General features: G+C 68.3%; 3 protein-coding genes across 3 annotated transcripts; all 3 read right to left on the reverse strand.

Annotated features, from left to right (window-relative positions):
* Positions 1 to 2,136: 2,136 nt before the first annotated feature.
* Positions 2,137 to 6,601, reverse strand: LOC310880500 (uncharacterized protein). Its single transcript, XM_083796374.1, is given in 6 exon segments — positions 2,137 to 2,583; positions 2,664 to 2,753; positions 2,914 to 4,497; positions 4,499 to 4,903; positions 5,035 to 5,124; positions 5,482 to 6,601. Coding segments are annotated over 6 exon segments (3,414 nt in total). The 5' UTR covers positions 6,409 to 6,601; the 3' UTR covers positions 2,137 to 2,265.
* A 2,674-nt stretch (positions 6,602 to 9,275) lies between these two features.
* On the reverse strand, positions 9,276 to 11,219 carry LOC310880000 (uncharacterized protein). The gene is made up of 2 exons (XM_083795109.1): positions 11,080 to 11,219; positions 9,276 to 10,200 (listed from the first exon to the last, which is right to left on the reverse strand). Exons 1-2 carry the CDS (start codon positions 11,173 to 11,175, stop codon positions 9,394 to 9,396), a joined length of 903 nt encoding a protein of 300 aa, XP_083651235.1. The 5' UTR covers positions 11,176 to 11,219; the 3' UTR covers positions 9,276 to 9,393.
* TUSC2 (tumor suppressor 2, mitochondrial calcium regulator) lies at positions 9,276 to 13,968 on the reverse strand. Its single transcript, XM_083795114.1, has 3 exons — positions 13,622 to 13,968; positions 13,132 to 13,252; positions 9,276 to 11,530 (listed from the first exon to the last, which is right to left on the reverse strand). Exons 1-3 carry the CDS (start codon positions 13,771 to 13,773, stop codon positions 11,465 to 11,467), a joined length of 339 nt encoding a protein of 112 aa, XP_083651240.1. The 5' UTR covers positions 13,774 to 13,968; the 3' UTR covers positions 9,276 to 11,464.
* Positions 13,969 to 14,058: the final 90 nt, after the last annotated feature.

Here is a 14,058-nt window from a genome sequence, read left to right on the forward strand (position 1 = left end):
CGGTGCCTGACACCCGTGCGAGCGCTGCGGGCAGCAAAGTGAAGCTCACGGCGCCCGGGTGGATTTGCAGAGCGCTGTGCGTTTACAAAGCGCTGCGCATTTTTCAGACCACCACCCCCTCCCCTTCCCCAAAACCAGCAGTCCAGTAGCTGTTCAGTGCTTCTAAGCTGTCTGTGTACGGTGTACCTACTTGCAGCTGCTCCTTGGAGCCAGAAGCTGGTTTCGGGCCATCCAGTGTCAGGTGTCTCTGGCTACCCCGCAAGCTGTCCTCCAAGGACGGAGGAACAGCTACCGTAAGGATGACTAAAACGAATCCTTTTCAACACACTGAAAACTACTACTTGAAGGTGACAAACCTTGTTGGAGCCCAGGCTTACGTTATTTCAACACCAAGAAAAAGAGCTCGTCCACCTTGCCAGCCTGGCTTTTGCTTCAGGCGAGCCACGAGCCGGCACCTGGAGGCAGGGTTCTCGCGGCGCTCATGCAGCTCCTGGCAGTGTTAAGACACTTCTGCAGCTCGAGAGGCAGCGTCTCATTCCTGGTGCCCTTTTCAGTGGTAATGGGCTGAGTTAGCCTAAACTTCCATGCCCGTGAGACTCCCCAAAGCAGCCCCTAACACCGCACCAGGTATCCAGAAGCCAAACACTTGAAGCACATCGAATGACAAGAAGCTCCAAGCACGGAGCTGTGACACCTTCCAGGCATAACAAGGACATGGACATCACAGTCTTTTTCCTTCTGTGAATAGAAAGGTGAACTTTGAAACAAATATCAAATTCTTAGTAGCTCGGGAAGGACGCATTTGGAGCATTCATTGAGTTGAATCACATTCTGCATACAAAAAATACTAAGATAATATTGTTTCCAATATTTACACACAGCATTTGTCAAGTTCTTGCTGTAAGAATTAGATTAGACAATTCTTTCCGGGCCAAAATCCAATTATGACTAAGTTTTTCGGAGGCAAAGAGCTTGGCAATCAGGTGGTACATGTTTCTGAAGCCTGTGGCTAGGGAACCAAAGGGTCCAATCGCACCTCCATCGTTACCTTGTCCGATTCCTATTCAAACTAATAAGAAGATGTGAGCAGGTTGGATACCTACGCTGTCTCTGCAGGAATCAAATGGTGGTCGTTATTGGGGTGCACACAAGGACGGGGGTATTGGCAGCCAGCCCCAACTTATTTCAGATGGGAGGCTGCTGTCGCCAACTGCTTTGTAAAAGACACTCATGCTCTGGAGAGAGCATCTTGTAAAGGGATGTTTGGAAATGTTTCTATGTCGGTGGTGTTCCGTTGCCAAAATGATGCCTGCTATCCACAGGCGAGCTTTTATCACTGCATTTGAAAGACTTGTAAAGAAAAATTTCTAAACTGTTTCAAAATCTTCCAAAGTACTTCAGTGGGTTTTGAACTCATAAGCTGAAAAATATAAAAATGCAACCCTTTGAGAGTGGGTTGTGAGGCCAAGGAAGGGGCATCAGAGACGCACAGCAGCTTTAGAGCAGGAGGTAATAGGAAAAGGACTCCCCAAGTTGTAGATGTCGCTTCTGTAGCGCATCACCACGGTGCAGCCATGAGCTGATGCCTGACCTGGCCCTGGAGCAAACAGAAGTATCAAGCCCCTGCCTAGCAGTTCTCCTTCCTTCTTTATGTCTGCTTTTAAGAAACCATTGTCATCCTGCATTGCTTTGTAATTCTAGGCCTCTTCAAAATATGCCGATTCAAAATCGAACTAATTCTCTTCCTAACATTCAGCTACAGATTTATTGACTCCTCAACCCTGCAGTCATAACACTCGGCGTGCCCTCTGCCCACGGCGCCCTTGTGCATCGTGTCGTCTCCTGCAGGGACAATTCCCCACGTGGGGAGGTGCCTGGGGAGAGGGGCAGGGAAGTGGCACCCAGCGCTCTCCTGCGCCTGCAGCACTCCGTGTGGGCCGGAGCAAATCAGAGGGGATGGGTGCAGCGTGCCAAGCCTGCTGCGGGGCATGGGGGGGTGCTGCCAGACCCCATGTCCCGATGCCAGGCCTTTTGCAGCATCCTGCAGTGTCACGGGTGGCCCTGGGTGGCCCTCCACCCCCAACCCTGCCACCACCAGCAGCCGGGGCCACAACGGAAGGACGTAGCGACACTGAGTTGTGCAGAGCGGTTTTATTTTCAGCCTGGGCTTTGCTTCCCCTCCTTCCCAGCTGGGAGCGAGGCGGTGCCACCCTCCCCACCTTGTGTGTCCCCAGCACGGGGGTGGGGACAGGATCTGGGCACGGCTCACTCGGAGGCACGCTGGGTGTCGCAGCGCTCTCCCTGCCAGCCGCTGTAGCACTGGCAGCTGAAGCCTTCGGCCAGCTGGGACGCGTCCATGCCAGCAGCCAGGGTGCGCACCATGGGCTGGGGCTTTGTGGCTGTCAGGTCGATGGCGAAGCGGAGGGGGTCGAGTTGCAGGAAGCTCTCCGTGTCCCCGCTGCGCACGCAGCGGCCGTGGCCGGAGCACAGGCTCTGGCTGCACAGCTGGGCGCTGGTCGTCACGTTGACGATGTAGTGGCCCAGGGTCCCGTCCACGTAGTCCTTCAGCTTCAGGCACATCTCCTGCACGGGGAGGCGGCGTCACAGCCCCACTGTGGCGGCAGTGGGGGTCCTGCAGTCCCCGACCCCCCTCCCCAACTCACCTTGGAGGTGCTGTAGTTGGAGCTTCCCCAGAGCACGATGCCCGCAGCACCCTGAGCCGCGCTCTCCCCGATGGTGTTCACCAGGTCCTCCTGCGCCCGAGGGGAGAGGAGAGGTCATCTGGGCACGCTGCCACCCCACACCCCACCGAAAGCCACCTGGCGCCGAGCCATCGGCCACCTTCTCCCGGCACGGTGCCGCAAAGCCCCAGAGCGCCCTCGGTGCCCCGCACCCCGTCCCCACCAGCCCCACCTCGGAGAGGAAGTCAACGGTGTTGTCGAAGGCGATCTGGGCATAGGGCAGGACAGGGACGGCGGTGGCGAGGACGCCGTTCTGGACGGCGAAGGCCTCGGCCACGCGGTAGCGGACGTAGCTGAGCACCTTGCCGGTGCCCTTGAGCTGGGGGGGCAAGTAGATGCTGGGGTAGAGCGCCCGGCTGCTGTTCCAGAGCCACCCCAGCTCCTGGTTGCGCTGGCGCTCCACCGCCGGGCAGGTGCCGTTGTAGTTCGGGCTGCCGAAGTCGTTGTTGTAGCAGTCGGGGAAGCCGTAGAAGCCCCAGTAGCCGCCGGGCCGCAGGCGCTCGCCCAGCTGCAGCGTCTGCTCCATGAAGTCGCGGGCGCCCTCCTCGTACTGCTGCTGGGCCACCTCCTCCACCAGGTCGGAGGGCCACTCCGGGTGCTGCTGCCGCACCAGCTCCTCCGACTTCTCGCGGTAGATGTCCATGGAGCCCCAGTCGCGGGCCCAGAGCGGGCGCCAGCTCTCCCAGTCGACGACGGCCAGCCCGCCGTAGGTGGCGTTGGGCAGGGCGTCCTGCACGTCGCGGGTGGCCTGGCGGAGGTGGGCGGGCAGGCTGGCGTTCTGCGGCAGCCCCCCGTCCACCGGCACCCCCTGCGCGGAGTAGTGCGGGTAGAGCCCCAGGCGCTGGCTGTAGAAGAGCGTGACGTCCTGCCCCACGAAGGCCTGCTGCGCGTTGGCCAGCACGTCGAAGACCCCGAGGGGCAGCGTGACGTTGTGCCACCGGGCGCACGGCTCGCTGGGCACGTTCCACACCGTGACGAAGGGGCGGCCGGTGAGGACGGGGCCGGGGCCGGTGGCGGGGGTCGGGGCGGGCAGGAGCAGCAGGGCCCAGCAGTGCCACCACCGCCACATGGTGCCCGGGGACGGCGGCGTGGGGGCACGCGGGGCTTTTATGGGCAGCCCGCAGGGACGCGGGGCCGCCGCCCGCCGCGGGTCGCAGTCACGGGCGGCCGGGGCCTGGCACGGCGGCGGGCCCTGGTTAATGAGTGACGGGGGGGGGGACGGGACGGGGACAAGGTCGGGCTGCGGATGGGGCCGGCGCCGCCCGGTGCCCTCCGTGCCACCCCCGGGGCCTCCCCCCCCACCGGCCACGCTCGCGGGGCGTGGCCACGGCTGGGTGTGGGCGTGGCCCAATCCGGGCGTGGCCCAATCCGGGCGTGGGCGTGGCCCCGCCCTGGGGCACGCCCCCGGCGCTCCACGTGTGCCGCCCCCCGCCCCCCCCCGGCAAGGAGCCGCTGTCGCTCGGCGCCGCTTCGGCTTTAATCGCGGTGCGGCCGCGGGGGCTCGGCTCGGCGCCACGCCGCGCCCCGTCCCTCCCCTTACAACAGGAGAGGCCCCCCCCCCGTGCCCTCCCCCTCCGTCCCCAGCCCCCCGGTGGGCAGCAGCCCCCAGCACCCGGGGCAGGGGAGGGGTGACCCCCCAGCCCCCCCCCACCCCAAAAAGCTGCCGAGCAGGCGATTTAGGGCCAGTGTCCCACGGGTCCGCTACACCGCTGCAGAAAGGGGGTGCCGGGGGGCCCCGTCGCAGTCCGGCGAGGCTAGAGCCAGCCCAGGAGCAGCAGCAGCAGCAGCACCCCCCCCAGTCCCACGGGCGTCGGGGGGCCGGGGGCTCCCCCACGAGGTCCCACTGGCTGCTGGCAGCCGCTGCCCTGCCAGCCCTGGTAGCAGTGGCAGCGGAAGTTGGTCCGTAGGAAGCGGGTGTCGGCGGGGGACAGGCGGCCCTCGGCCCAGAGGAGGGGGCGCTGGGGTTGCTCCACGTCCCGGCGCCGCAGCTGGAAGCTGGTGGGGTTGAGGTGCAGGAAGACGTCGGCGGCGCTGTCCTGGCGCAGGCAGCGGCCCTGACCCTGGCACAGCACCGTGCTGCAGAGCTGCGCTGCCGTCGTGACATTGACGATGTAGCGGCCCAGGTCCCCCTCCAGGTAGTTCTTGATGGTCTGGCACGACTCCTAGGGGAAAGAAAAGGGGTCATCAGGGGCGTGCTGGGGTGCCCCAGGGTGCATCCCAGGTGGAGAGGACACCCCTGTCCTCGAGCTGTCAGTGCCCCCCCACCCCTCACCCAGGCGGACCCCAAACCTACCCGGTTTTTGGTGTAGTCTGCGTCACCCCAGAAGATGACCCCGGCCGCACCCAGTGCCGCGCTCTCACCGATGGTGGAGATCAGGTCCGGCTGCAGGGACAGAGCCTGGTTAGCGCCCACGGGCCCCATGAAGCACAGGGTGTCCCAAAGAGACCCGTGCCATGGGGCGAGGGGACTGTCCCAGCTCCTCAGAGAGGAGCCTGCTCCCAGACCCTCCTCCCTGGGGCTGGGCCGACCAGCGCAGGAGCTGTGGGCTCTCGCACCTCAGGGTCCCGGCTGCAAGGACCCACGCGTCCAGTGACACCTCCCAGGGGAGGGGACGTGGGGACAGCAGCCAGCACCCTGGCCAGCCCAGAACCTCTTTTCTTCATGGGTTGAGGCCACCCATGGATGGGATGAGGACAGCCCAACAGCACAGCCACAGGGCAGTCCCGCCATCAGCCCTACCTGGCTGAGCACGTCCATCTTGCGGATGTAGGTGGGCCGGGTGTAGACGAAGACAGGCAGGCTGTAGCCGTCGTGGTGCTGCTGCGAGATGCGCATGGCCTCCATCACCCGCGCCCGCACGAACTTGCGGCTGTTGGGGGTGGAGGCCAGGAGGGGGTCGAGGTAGATGGACGGGTAGAGCGCCATGCTCTCCTTCCACAGCCACGCCAGCTGGTCGTTGCGCGTCTTCTCCACGTCCGGGCACTGCCCCGTGTAGCTCTCCTTGTTCTTGCTGTAGTCGTGGTTGTAGCAGTCGGGGAAGAGGTAGAAGCCCCAGAGCTGCTTGGGGCGGAAGCTCTTGGCCGAGCGCAGCGTGCTCACCATGAACTGCCGCGCCGCCGACTCGAACTCGAAGACGGCCTGCTTGTTCACCTCCTCGAGGGACCGGTGGGGCTGCCGCTGCACCACCAGCTGCCGCGACACCTCCTGGTAGACGTCCTTGGGCTTCCAGTTGCGCACCCAGATGGGCCGCCACTCCTCCCAGTCGATGACGGCCAGCCCCTCCTTGGCGGGCGAGCGGATGTACTTGCCGATGCCCTCCTGGAGCCGGGCGAGGTGCTCGGCCAGGCTGCTGCGCTGGGGCACGCCGCCGTTGACGGCCACGCGCTGGCTGGTGTAGTAGGGGTAGAGCCCCAGGCGCTCCTTGTAGAAGATGGTGAGGTTCTGGTCCACGAAGCCCTCGTTGGGCGACGCCTGCAGGTCGAAGATGCTGAAGTCCAGGGCCACCTGGAAGCGGGGCTTGCAGTCCTGCGTGGGCACGTTCCAGGCCACCAGGAACGGCCGCCGGGTCAGCAGCGGGGCCGCCGACGGCTTCTCGGGGGGCTGCCGGGCCAGGGCCAGCAGCGCCAGCCAGGGCAGCGGCAGCGCCGCCGCGCAGCCCCCGCGCATCGTGCGGGCACCGGGCGGGGGGCGAGCCCGGCCCCGCTCCCCTCCCTCCGCCTCCGCCGCCTTTGTCCGGGACAAAGCGACCGGGGCGCGGCCGGCGCGGGGCAGCCACGTGCGGCGGGGCCGCCCGCTCCCGCTCCCGGTGCGGGCCCGGCGCCGGGACCCGCCGCCGCCCCGCGCCCCCTCCCCGCCCGCGGTGCCGGTGCCGGCGCCCGGTCCCCGCCGCCCGCCCGCCGCCGGCCCCGCTCCGGCCCCGCTCCCGCCGCGCTGCCCGGGCGCCGCCCCCCCGCCGCCCGCTTTAAGCCGCCCGGCGCGCACCACGCCCGCCGCCGCGGGGGAGCCGCCCCCCGCCGCCCGCCCGGCCCGGCCCGGCCCGGCCCCGCCCGCGGCCCAGCCCCGGGCCCGGGGGCGCCGCTGACCGGGAGGTGCCGGCGGCGCGGAGCGGGGCGGCCAGGCCGCGGCTGCGGGGGGGCAGCGCCCCGGGAACGGCCCGGCCCCCCCCCCGCACGCCGCGCTTGGTACGGCCCGGCCGGCCTCGCGCGGCGGGGGGCGGGGCCCGGGCGAGGGGCGGGGCCGCCGGCAGGGGGCGCCAGGGGGCGGGGGTGGCCCCGGGGCGGTGTCACCGCGGCGGTGCGGGTGGCCCCGGGGTGGTGGCGGCCCCACAGAGGTGTCCCCAGGGCCGTGGCGTCCCCAGGGCCATGGTGTCCCCAAGGCGGTGGTGTCCCCACGGTGGTGTCCCCAGGGCCGTGGTGTCCCCAGGGCCATGGTGTCCCCCCATAGCGGTGTCCCCAGGGAGGCGGTGTCCCCACAGAGGTGTCCCCACAGAGGTGTCCCCACAGAGGTGTCCCCAGGGCGGGGACCTGTGTGCCCAGCAGGAGCCAGGCCGCCCTGAGCAGGCCACTCGGTGCTGGGGACGGGGACAGGGAGCGGCGGACGCGGCGGTGGCTGTCCCCACGTCCTGCCCGCGCCCGGCGAGCGAGGGTGGCAGGAGGGAAGGCAGCGCCCGAGCGTCACCGCCAGCGGGGATGAAGTCAGCCCCAAGGCAGCTGGGGAGAGGCTGGGCCACCGCAGCCCCGCCGCCATCTGCTCCCGGAGCGACACGGCGGGGACAAACAGTCCTGTGCCGGGACCCTCCCTGCCCCGGTGTCCCCTCGGCAGGCAGCAGGGACAGCGCCCGACCGGCCTCGGCGCCCTCCAAGAGCCCTGGCTGCTGGGGACACGGGGACGGCCGCTCCCCGCGGTGTCCCCGTCCCTGCCGGTGCCAGCTCACCCCCTGTCCCCGTCCCCGGGAATGAATGCGCCACGAGGACAGGAACGTCACCCAGCAGTAGCGGTGGCCCCCACCCGCCCGCCGCCGCCAGGACGGGGACTGCGGGGACAGGAGCCACCCAGCCCGGACAAGGGTGGGGAGCCCAGGGCGAGCCCGGCCGGCGCGGGGAAGGAAGCGGGGCTGAATCTCCGGAAGCGCTCCCCGGGGACGGGAGCGCCATCGTGTCACCACCCCGAGGCCGTCCCCGTTCCCTCTGTGGGGTCCAGCCCGGGCTGTCTCCCGCGGGTGGCTTTGGGGCTCCGTCCGCGTCTGGCCTGGGATCCCGCAGCGCCCACGGTGCCGCCGGGGCTGCCAGCAGAGCTGCCGCTGCCCTGCCAAAGAACCTCCGCCAAGAGCCAAGAACTCTGCGCGCCGGCGGGCACTGCCCTTCCCCTCCGTGCCGCCTGCTGGGGCCGTAAACAGGCGCAAGGAACGCCTCAAATTTTCCATCCCCGTGTGCCGGAGGCCGGGTGGCACCCGTGGTGGCCGCGGGGTCAGGGCCGGGCGGGCTGCGGGGGCTCAGGAGCGGGGCCCGGCCGCGCGTCGCAGCGGGACGCGGAGCTGCCCGGGGCCGAGCCAGGGCGGCCGCATTGTTCTGCCGCGCCCGGCCGTGACGCCCGCCGCTGGGACGCCGCGAGCCGTCCCCGCCGGGGTCGGTCCCCACGGGACAGCAGGCAGAGCCGGTGCTCCGGGGCCCGGCCCGGTGGCAGCATCCCCACGAGCCGCGCCGGCTGCTCTCATTAAACCCTTCGTCAGCGGCTCGTTTTGCAGCCGGCCGGCGTGGAGGAAATGATGCGAGGCACATGCGGTGGCAGGAAAACGCTCGCGGGGCTGCGGGGTCGAGCAGGATGCAGGGCTGCGCTGAGATCATGCTCGCTCCGTCCGGCGGGGCCGGGACAGCAGGCGGCATCCCGGCGTGGGGTCACGGCGGCGATGAGAAACTCGTCAGCTGGGCGCAACTGACGAGGCCCCGATTTGTCAGGCGGGTGATTAAGGAGCGGACGCACAGATCCTGTCCCCGCGGGGCTCCAGCGCAGGGGTGGGAAGAGGTCGGCCTGAGTCAGCGCGGCCCGGCCGCACGCAGCTCAGGGCAGGATTTTCACTCGGTTTGGGAAGAGGAGCTGGCTCCAGCAGCTCGTTAAGCGGCAGGTCCCAAATCCCAAGCAGGGGCACCAAAGGTGTCGCCACTAACGGCCCCGGCGTGTGCGGCACGGTGGCAGGACCCTCCCTGCTGGCGCTCGCGCTCGCCCGAGCGGCCTTCTCCGAGCGCTCCTGCCCACTTGGGAAAAAATCCGCGAGCAGGCAGAGAGCCCAGCAGCTCGGACTCACCGAGCACCGCGTTACCGAGCCCCCACCCGCCCGTGTCCCCGCGGCCCCCCCCAGGCACGGCACCGTGCCGGAGGACGCCGGGAGCCGCTGGGTTTCGCCACCGCTTTGGCGCCAGGCAGCGGGAGGCGGCTGCGGTTTCGCAGAGGAGAAGCCGAGATCCCTCGGGTCCCTGAAACCTCCCTCCTCACGCGGGCTCCCGGCCCCAGCCCTCCCCAGTGAGCCGCTCCCAACCTTGCGGGATCTACAAACAATTTTATTGAAATTTAACAAAAGTAGACAGATGCACTCGGAGGCAGAGGAAGGACCACGAATAGTGTACGTTTCTCAACCCCCCGCTTCCTATCCACACGCTAGAGGAGCAGGAACCCTGGTGTCGGTGAGGACGCTTCGGCTGCACATCCACACGGGAAAGCACAAAGTTGCACAGAGGTGGTAAAAAAAAAAAAAAAACAACACACGGCAAGGAAACCTTCCTTTTTTTCGCTTGCTCCAACGACACAGGGGACACAGGTACTATTTACAGCGATCTTCACATTTTTCCGGGTGCCTTCAGACGCTCCCGAGGACCCTCCAGGCCGGGGAGGAGAAGCAGGGCGAGGCAGATCGGCGCCTGCCCACGCGGCTTCGCCGCCGAGACTCTCCTCGGCGGGGAGAAGAGGGTGGGAGAAGGCGAGTTTCTGGGGGAAGCGCGGCTCGCTGCCCTGGGGGGAGGGAGGAGGGGCAGGGCAGCCTCTCAGCGAGAACAAAGCGGCCCCAGAGAGGCGGTTTTCGAGGAGATTGCGGTCTGAGCCCGACTCGGAGCAGGTGGCGTGAATAAAAAACTCTTCGGGGGGGGGGATTGTCTGAAGACAGACCCTTTCAAGCAAGCGGGAGAACAAAAGATGTCGAGAGAGGCGCCCAGCATCACAGTGTAGACCAGCTCCCCGCTGGAGCCCTGCCCGGCACAGCCGCCTCGCCCTCCGTGCCCGCCCTGTCACTGGAACAGCGGGTGGGGGACGCGGAGGGAAGAGGTGGTGACAGGAAGACGGCAACAGCCACGCCGCGGTTATCTCCCCGAAGCCAGGAATGTGGCCCCGCGCCCGGGCCGCCCCGGCTGGGCACGGGGATGGATACATCCAACGCAGACGCCGATAGGGCCGGCAGCCAAGCGCCAGCAGCTTAAATCAAAAAAAAATCGAGGTAGCGAACGTCTGAAGTGCTCAGAAAGTAAATAAGTTCTGGGACGAAAGAGCGGGGAAGCCGGGCGGGCTGCTGCCGGGCGGGCTGCTGCGGGAGCGGGCTCGGGGCAGGCTGACACGCGGCTCCTGGGGCCACCGCTGGTCCCGCAGCAGCCGGCCCGGAGCCCCGGGGCCCGCTGGCAGGGGCGGGAGATTTTCGGGTGCGGCTGAGGGGCCCCCGGCCTCGAGCAGGAAGGGAGAGGAGAAGAGAGCAGGACCTTCCGGAATGGAGCAGAGAGCCTCCCGTTAAAGTGCATCGCGTTTCTCCTCCTGCCGCCAGCTGGGGCGCGGGGGGAACCGTAGTTCACATCGCCAGGGAGATTTCCAAGCCGGGGCAGGCCCAGCGGCCGATTGTTTGTGAGGGACGGGGAGGGAAGCGATGATTTCCTTCCTGCCGGGCTCTGCCGAGGCCGATCCCATCGGGAGGTACCGGCGAGAGGGAGGGCGAAGCTGAGGCGATGCCTGGCCCCGCGGCAGCGAGGGGCCGTGCCCTGCAGGAGCCAACTTGCTCCCGCGGCGCAGGCGGCGCTGCCGGGGAGGAACCCGGGGGGCCCCGCGGCGCTGGCAGCGGCGGGGCCCAGCTCCCCAGGGCCAGCGGGCAGCGCGAGCGGGGAACGCGTGCGTGGAAGGGACGGGGGTCCGAGGGAACGGCACCCGATCTCCGCCCTGCGAGGAGCGCAGCACCCACCGGGCGTGCGGCCAGCCCGGCTCCCGGTCACCCTCCGTCAGAGCCAGCGGGGAGCTCCGCGCAGCGCCGCGGCGCCGGCCACCGGGCCACCGGGCAGCGGGTCACCTTGCCCTGGCTCTCCCGGGGCATACCTGAGAAGCAGGGGGCTTTGTCTGGTGAGAAGTGCAGGCTCGCTCTCCCTCCGACAGCTCAAACGCAGCAGCTCGCGCGCAGTTCCAGTTACCCATCCAACCGTCGGCTAGAGGCTACAAAAGAGATTTCAAGTCTTCTGACTCAAGCAGGGATGTTTGTAAGCAGTCGTTGCGCAAGGCCACCCATCTCCTGCGAGGAGCAGCAGCCGAGCACAGCCCGGCCGAGCCCGCTCCGTCCCGCCTTGCCCCCGGGCGAGGGGAGAGCCACAATCCACGCCTGAGCGTCCTCCTTCGTCCGAGCGCCCTCCGCTTCGCCGGGAACTCGGGGCAGCCTCGTGCGGTGACACTCGGGGCAGTCCCGCCCGTGGGCAGCAGCACCCGGCGGTCACACCTCGCAGATGATCACGGGGAAATCCACATGGATGCGAGGGTGCTCCAGTTTCACTATACCCTGAAAGAAGAGGCAGGGTGGTGGGCAAGGGGCAGCACGGGGACACAGCAAGCGCTCCGGAGGCAGGCAAAGCTCCGCGAGTCGCCCCGCGCGGTGTCGGCAGCACGGAGGCCATCGTGCCCCCGAGGAGCCGGGCCAGGAACCGGTCCCCGAAGCCGCCGCGGCACCGGGTACCCGCGAGCGGCCGCGCGCGACGCAGAAGCGCTCTGCCCTTTGCCCTCATCCCTGGGGAGCCAACGAGGCGCGGCCGCTGCCGCCCACGGCGGGTCTGGAGCGCAGCCGGGCGCGGGAGGAGGGAGCCGCTCCGCCAGGCACTGCCCGTGCGGCAGCTGAGGCGTGACTGGCAGAGAGCGGCTGCCTGGGCTGCTGCCCCGGCACCTCGCATCCACGGGATTTAAAAGACTGAAAAGAGCTCTCTGAGAGAATGCAGCGAGGGCAGCTGGCACGCAAGAAAAGCGGCTTTCTGTCCAGAGGGGGTGCTGCTGAATGCACGCTCCGTCCGCGCCAGCTACAGGCGCCTTTCCCATGCTCCGGGGCAAGCGTCCTCCTGTCCCGGCACCGCCAGGACCCAGTCGCCGGGCGGCAGCGGGAGCGGGGCTCCATGCCCGCCGGGGCGAGAAGCGCGTGCCTGCTTGGCAGGAGCAGGATAAAGGCCCACAGAAAAACCTGGCCCAGCGAAGAGCCGCTCTGTGCCCTCTCCAGCTGGGCCAAGCTCTCCCACTGGGCGGGTTTTAACCCGCACCGAGGAGGGCTGGGACGCAGCTCCCCATTCCACGCCCCGCCGCTGTCCTGAGGACAGCAGAGCCTGTCCTGCCGGGGGCTGCCCACCCCTGGAGCACACCAACAGCTCCCCCTGGGCTCACGCTCGAGCCCTGCCTTTCTGTGTACCTCAGAGAGACTCCTGCAGGGTGCTCTGCAGCCAGGCTTCCTCCTCCCTTCTTGCCACTTACGCCCCGGAGAAGCTTCCCTACACTTCAGTCATCTTTCTCCCGCACCCCGATTAGCGTCCCACCCCCTGCCTGGCTTCACCACATTCCCTTATTTTGAGGGAGCGCTGAATCCTGAGCACCTCCGAGGAGGGAAAAACATCACTGGCAGCACCGTTGTCACCACCGAGCTGCAAGGGGGATGGGCACGCTCGTGTCAGCATGTGACTGGCTTCGGCTGCTGCGCCCAAACCCTCCGCAGCGATGTGACAGCTGCGCGAACACCTGCGCCTCAGGGAAGGTGTTTGGTGATGGGATGCCACGGCCTGGCGTTGCACCCTGCCGCGCACGCCTACGTGAGCCACCTCCCGGCCTGGTGGCTCTGAAGGACTGGGGCTCTGCTCCTCCCTGGAAAGGGAGCCTGGAGGGTGTTACTGTCTCCCCCTCCTCTGCCACAGCCTGGCAAGGTGCCGTGGGGGAGCTGGGACACCCAGCAGCCACACCTCGGGAGTAGGAGCTGTGGGAATAGCAGAAAGCCAACGCTCCCCCTGCAGTAGGGTGCCCCGAGGTTTCCCCCTAACCCCGAGGCGTGCAGGAGCTGCTGCAAGGCCAGGACCGCGGGCGCAAGCAGGACGTTTTGGCACCTGCCTTCCCCCAGCCCTCTGCTCAGGCTACCTGAGGTATCAGGTTCTTGTGGATCCTCTTCAGCTTGGCACGCTTCCTCCCGTTCTTGGTAACGATTGTCTCCTCATAGAACTCGTGGGCAAGGTCCCCGTCCTCGTCGTAGTACATGGAGCTGCGGGAAGGCACAGGGCGGGGGGGGGGCATCAGAGAGGCAGCAGCGCCAACGGCCCCAGCGCTCGGTGGCTGCTCCGGGCCGGCCGCGGGGCCCGGCGGGGAGGCGGTGGCAGGGGCGGCCCCTCCCGTTCCGTCCAGCCCGCTCCCGGCTCCAGGCGCTGCTGGCGGGCCTGGGGCCGCCGCGTCCCGGCCACTGCCGCGGGGATGCGCCGCGGGCCCGCTCCGGGAGGGACACAGCGGCGGCCGCGTTGCCACGGCAACGGCCCCATAGCAACGGCCCCATAGCAACCGCCCCATGGCAACCCCCCCCCGCCCACTCACTCCCCCGTTGCCACGGCAACGCCCCCCCTCCCCTCCCCTCTCTCACCCGCGGCGCGTGAAGACGAAGGGGGTGGCGGCGCGCGCTCCCCGCGGCCGGGCCAGGGCCTGCTGCCCGCCGGGGCCCTCGGCGCCGCCGCCGCCCGCCGCCGAGGAGGCGAAGGGCCACAGCCCCCGCGACTTGGAGCCGCTGGCGCCCATGGCGGCGGCGGCGGCGGCGGGGCCCCGAGGCGGCGAGGGGAAGGGGCGGGGCGGGGCGGGGCGGGGCGGGGCGGGCGGCGGCACCGACGAGCTCCCGGCCGCCTCCTGCCTGCGCCGCCGCCGCTGCGTTGCGACACTTCCGGCGCGCGGCGGCGCCCCCCGCACGTGACAGGGAGGCCACGTGACAGCGAGGCCACGTGACAGCGGAGCCCGCCCCCCCACCCCACCCCACCCCTTCCCTCCCCGTCGCACCGCGAAGCGCGAGGCCGCGGGTTCGAGTCCCGG

Source organism: Anser anser (assembly GCF_964211835.1).
Source record: "Anser anser genome assembly, chromosome: 12".
NCBI lineage: Eukaryota > Metazoa > Chordata > Aves > Anseriformes > Anatidae > Anser > Anser anser.

Excerpts from the sequence above, each read along its gene's own strand:
- LOC310880000 (XM_083795109.1), bottom strand. The coding sequence starts at position 11,175 with ATGGGTAACTGGAACTGCGCGCGAGCTGCTGCGTTTGAGCTGTCGGAG. Across the intron at positions 10,201-11,079 it reads CAAAGCCCCCTGCTTCTCAG|CTGCTGGCGCTTGGCTGCCG; the intron begins GTATGCCCCGGG and ends TTTTGATTTAAG.
- TUSC2 (XM_083795114.1), bottom strand. The coding sequence starts at position 13,773 with ATGGGCGCCAGCGGCTCCAAGTCGCGGGGGCTGTGGCCCTTCGCCTCC. Across the intron at positions 13,253-13,621 it reads TTCGTCTTCACGCGCCGCGG|CTCCATGTACTACGACGAGG; the intron begins GTGAGAGAGGGG and ends GCCTTCCCGCAG. Across the intron at positions 11,531-13,131 it reads ACAAGAACCTGATACCTCAG|GGTATAGTGAAACTGGAGCA; the intron begins GTAGCCTGAGCA and ends CTCTTCTTTCAG.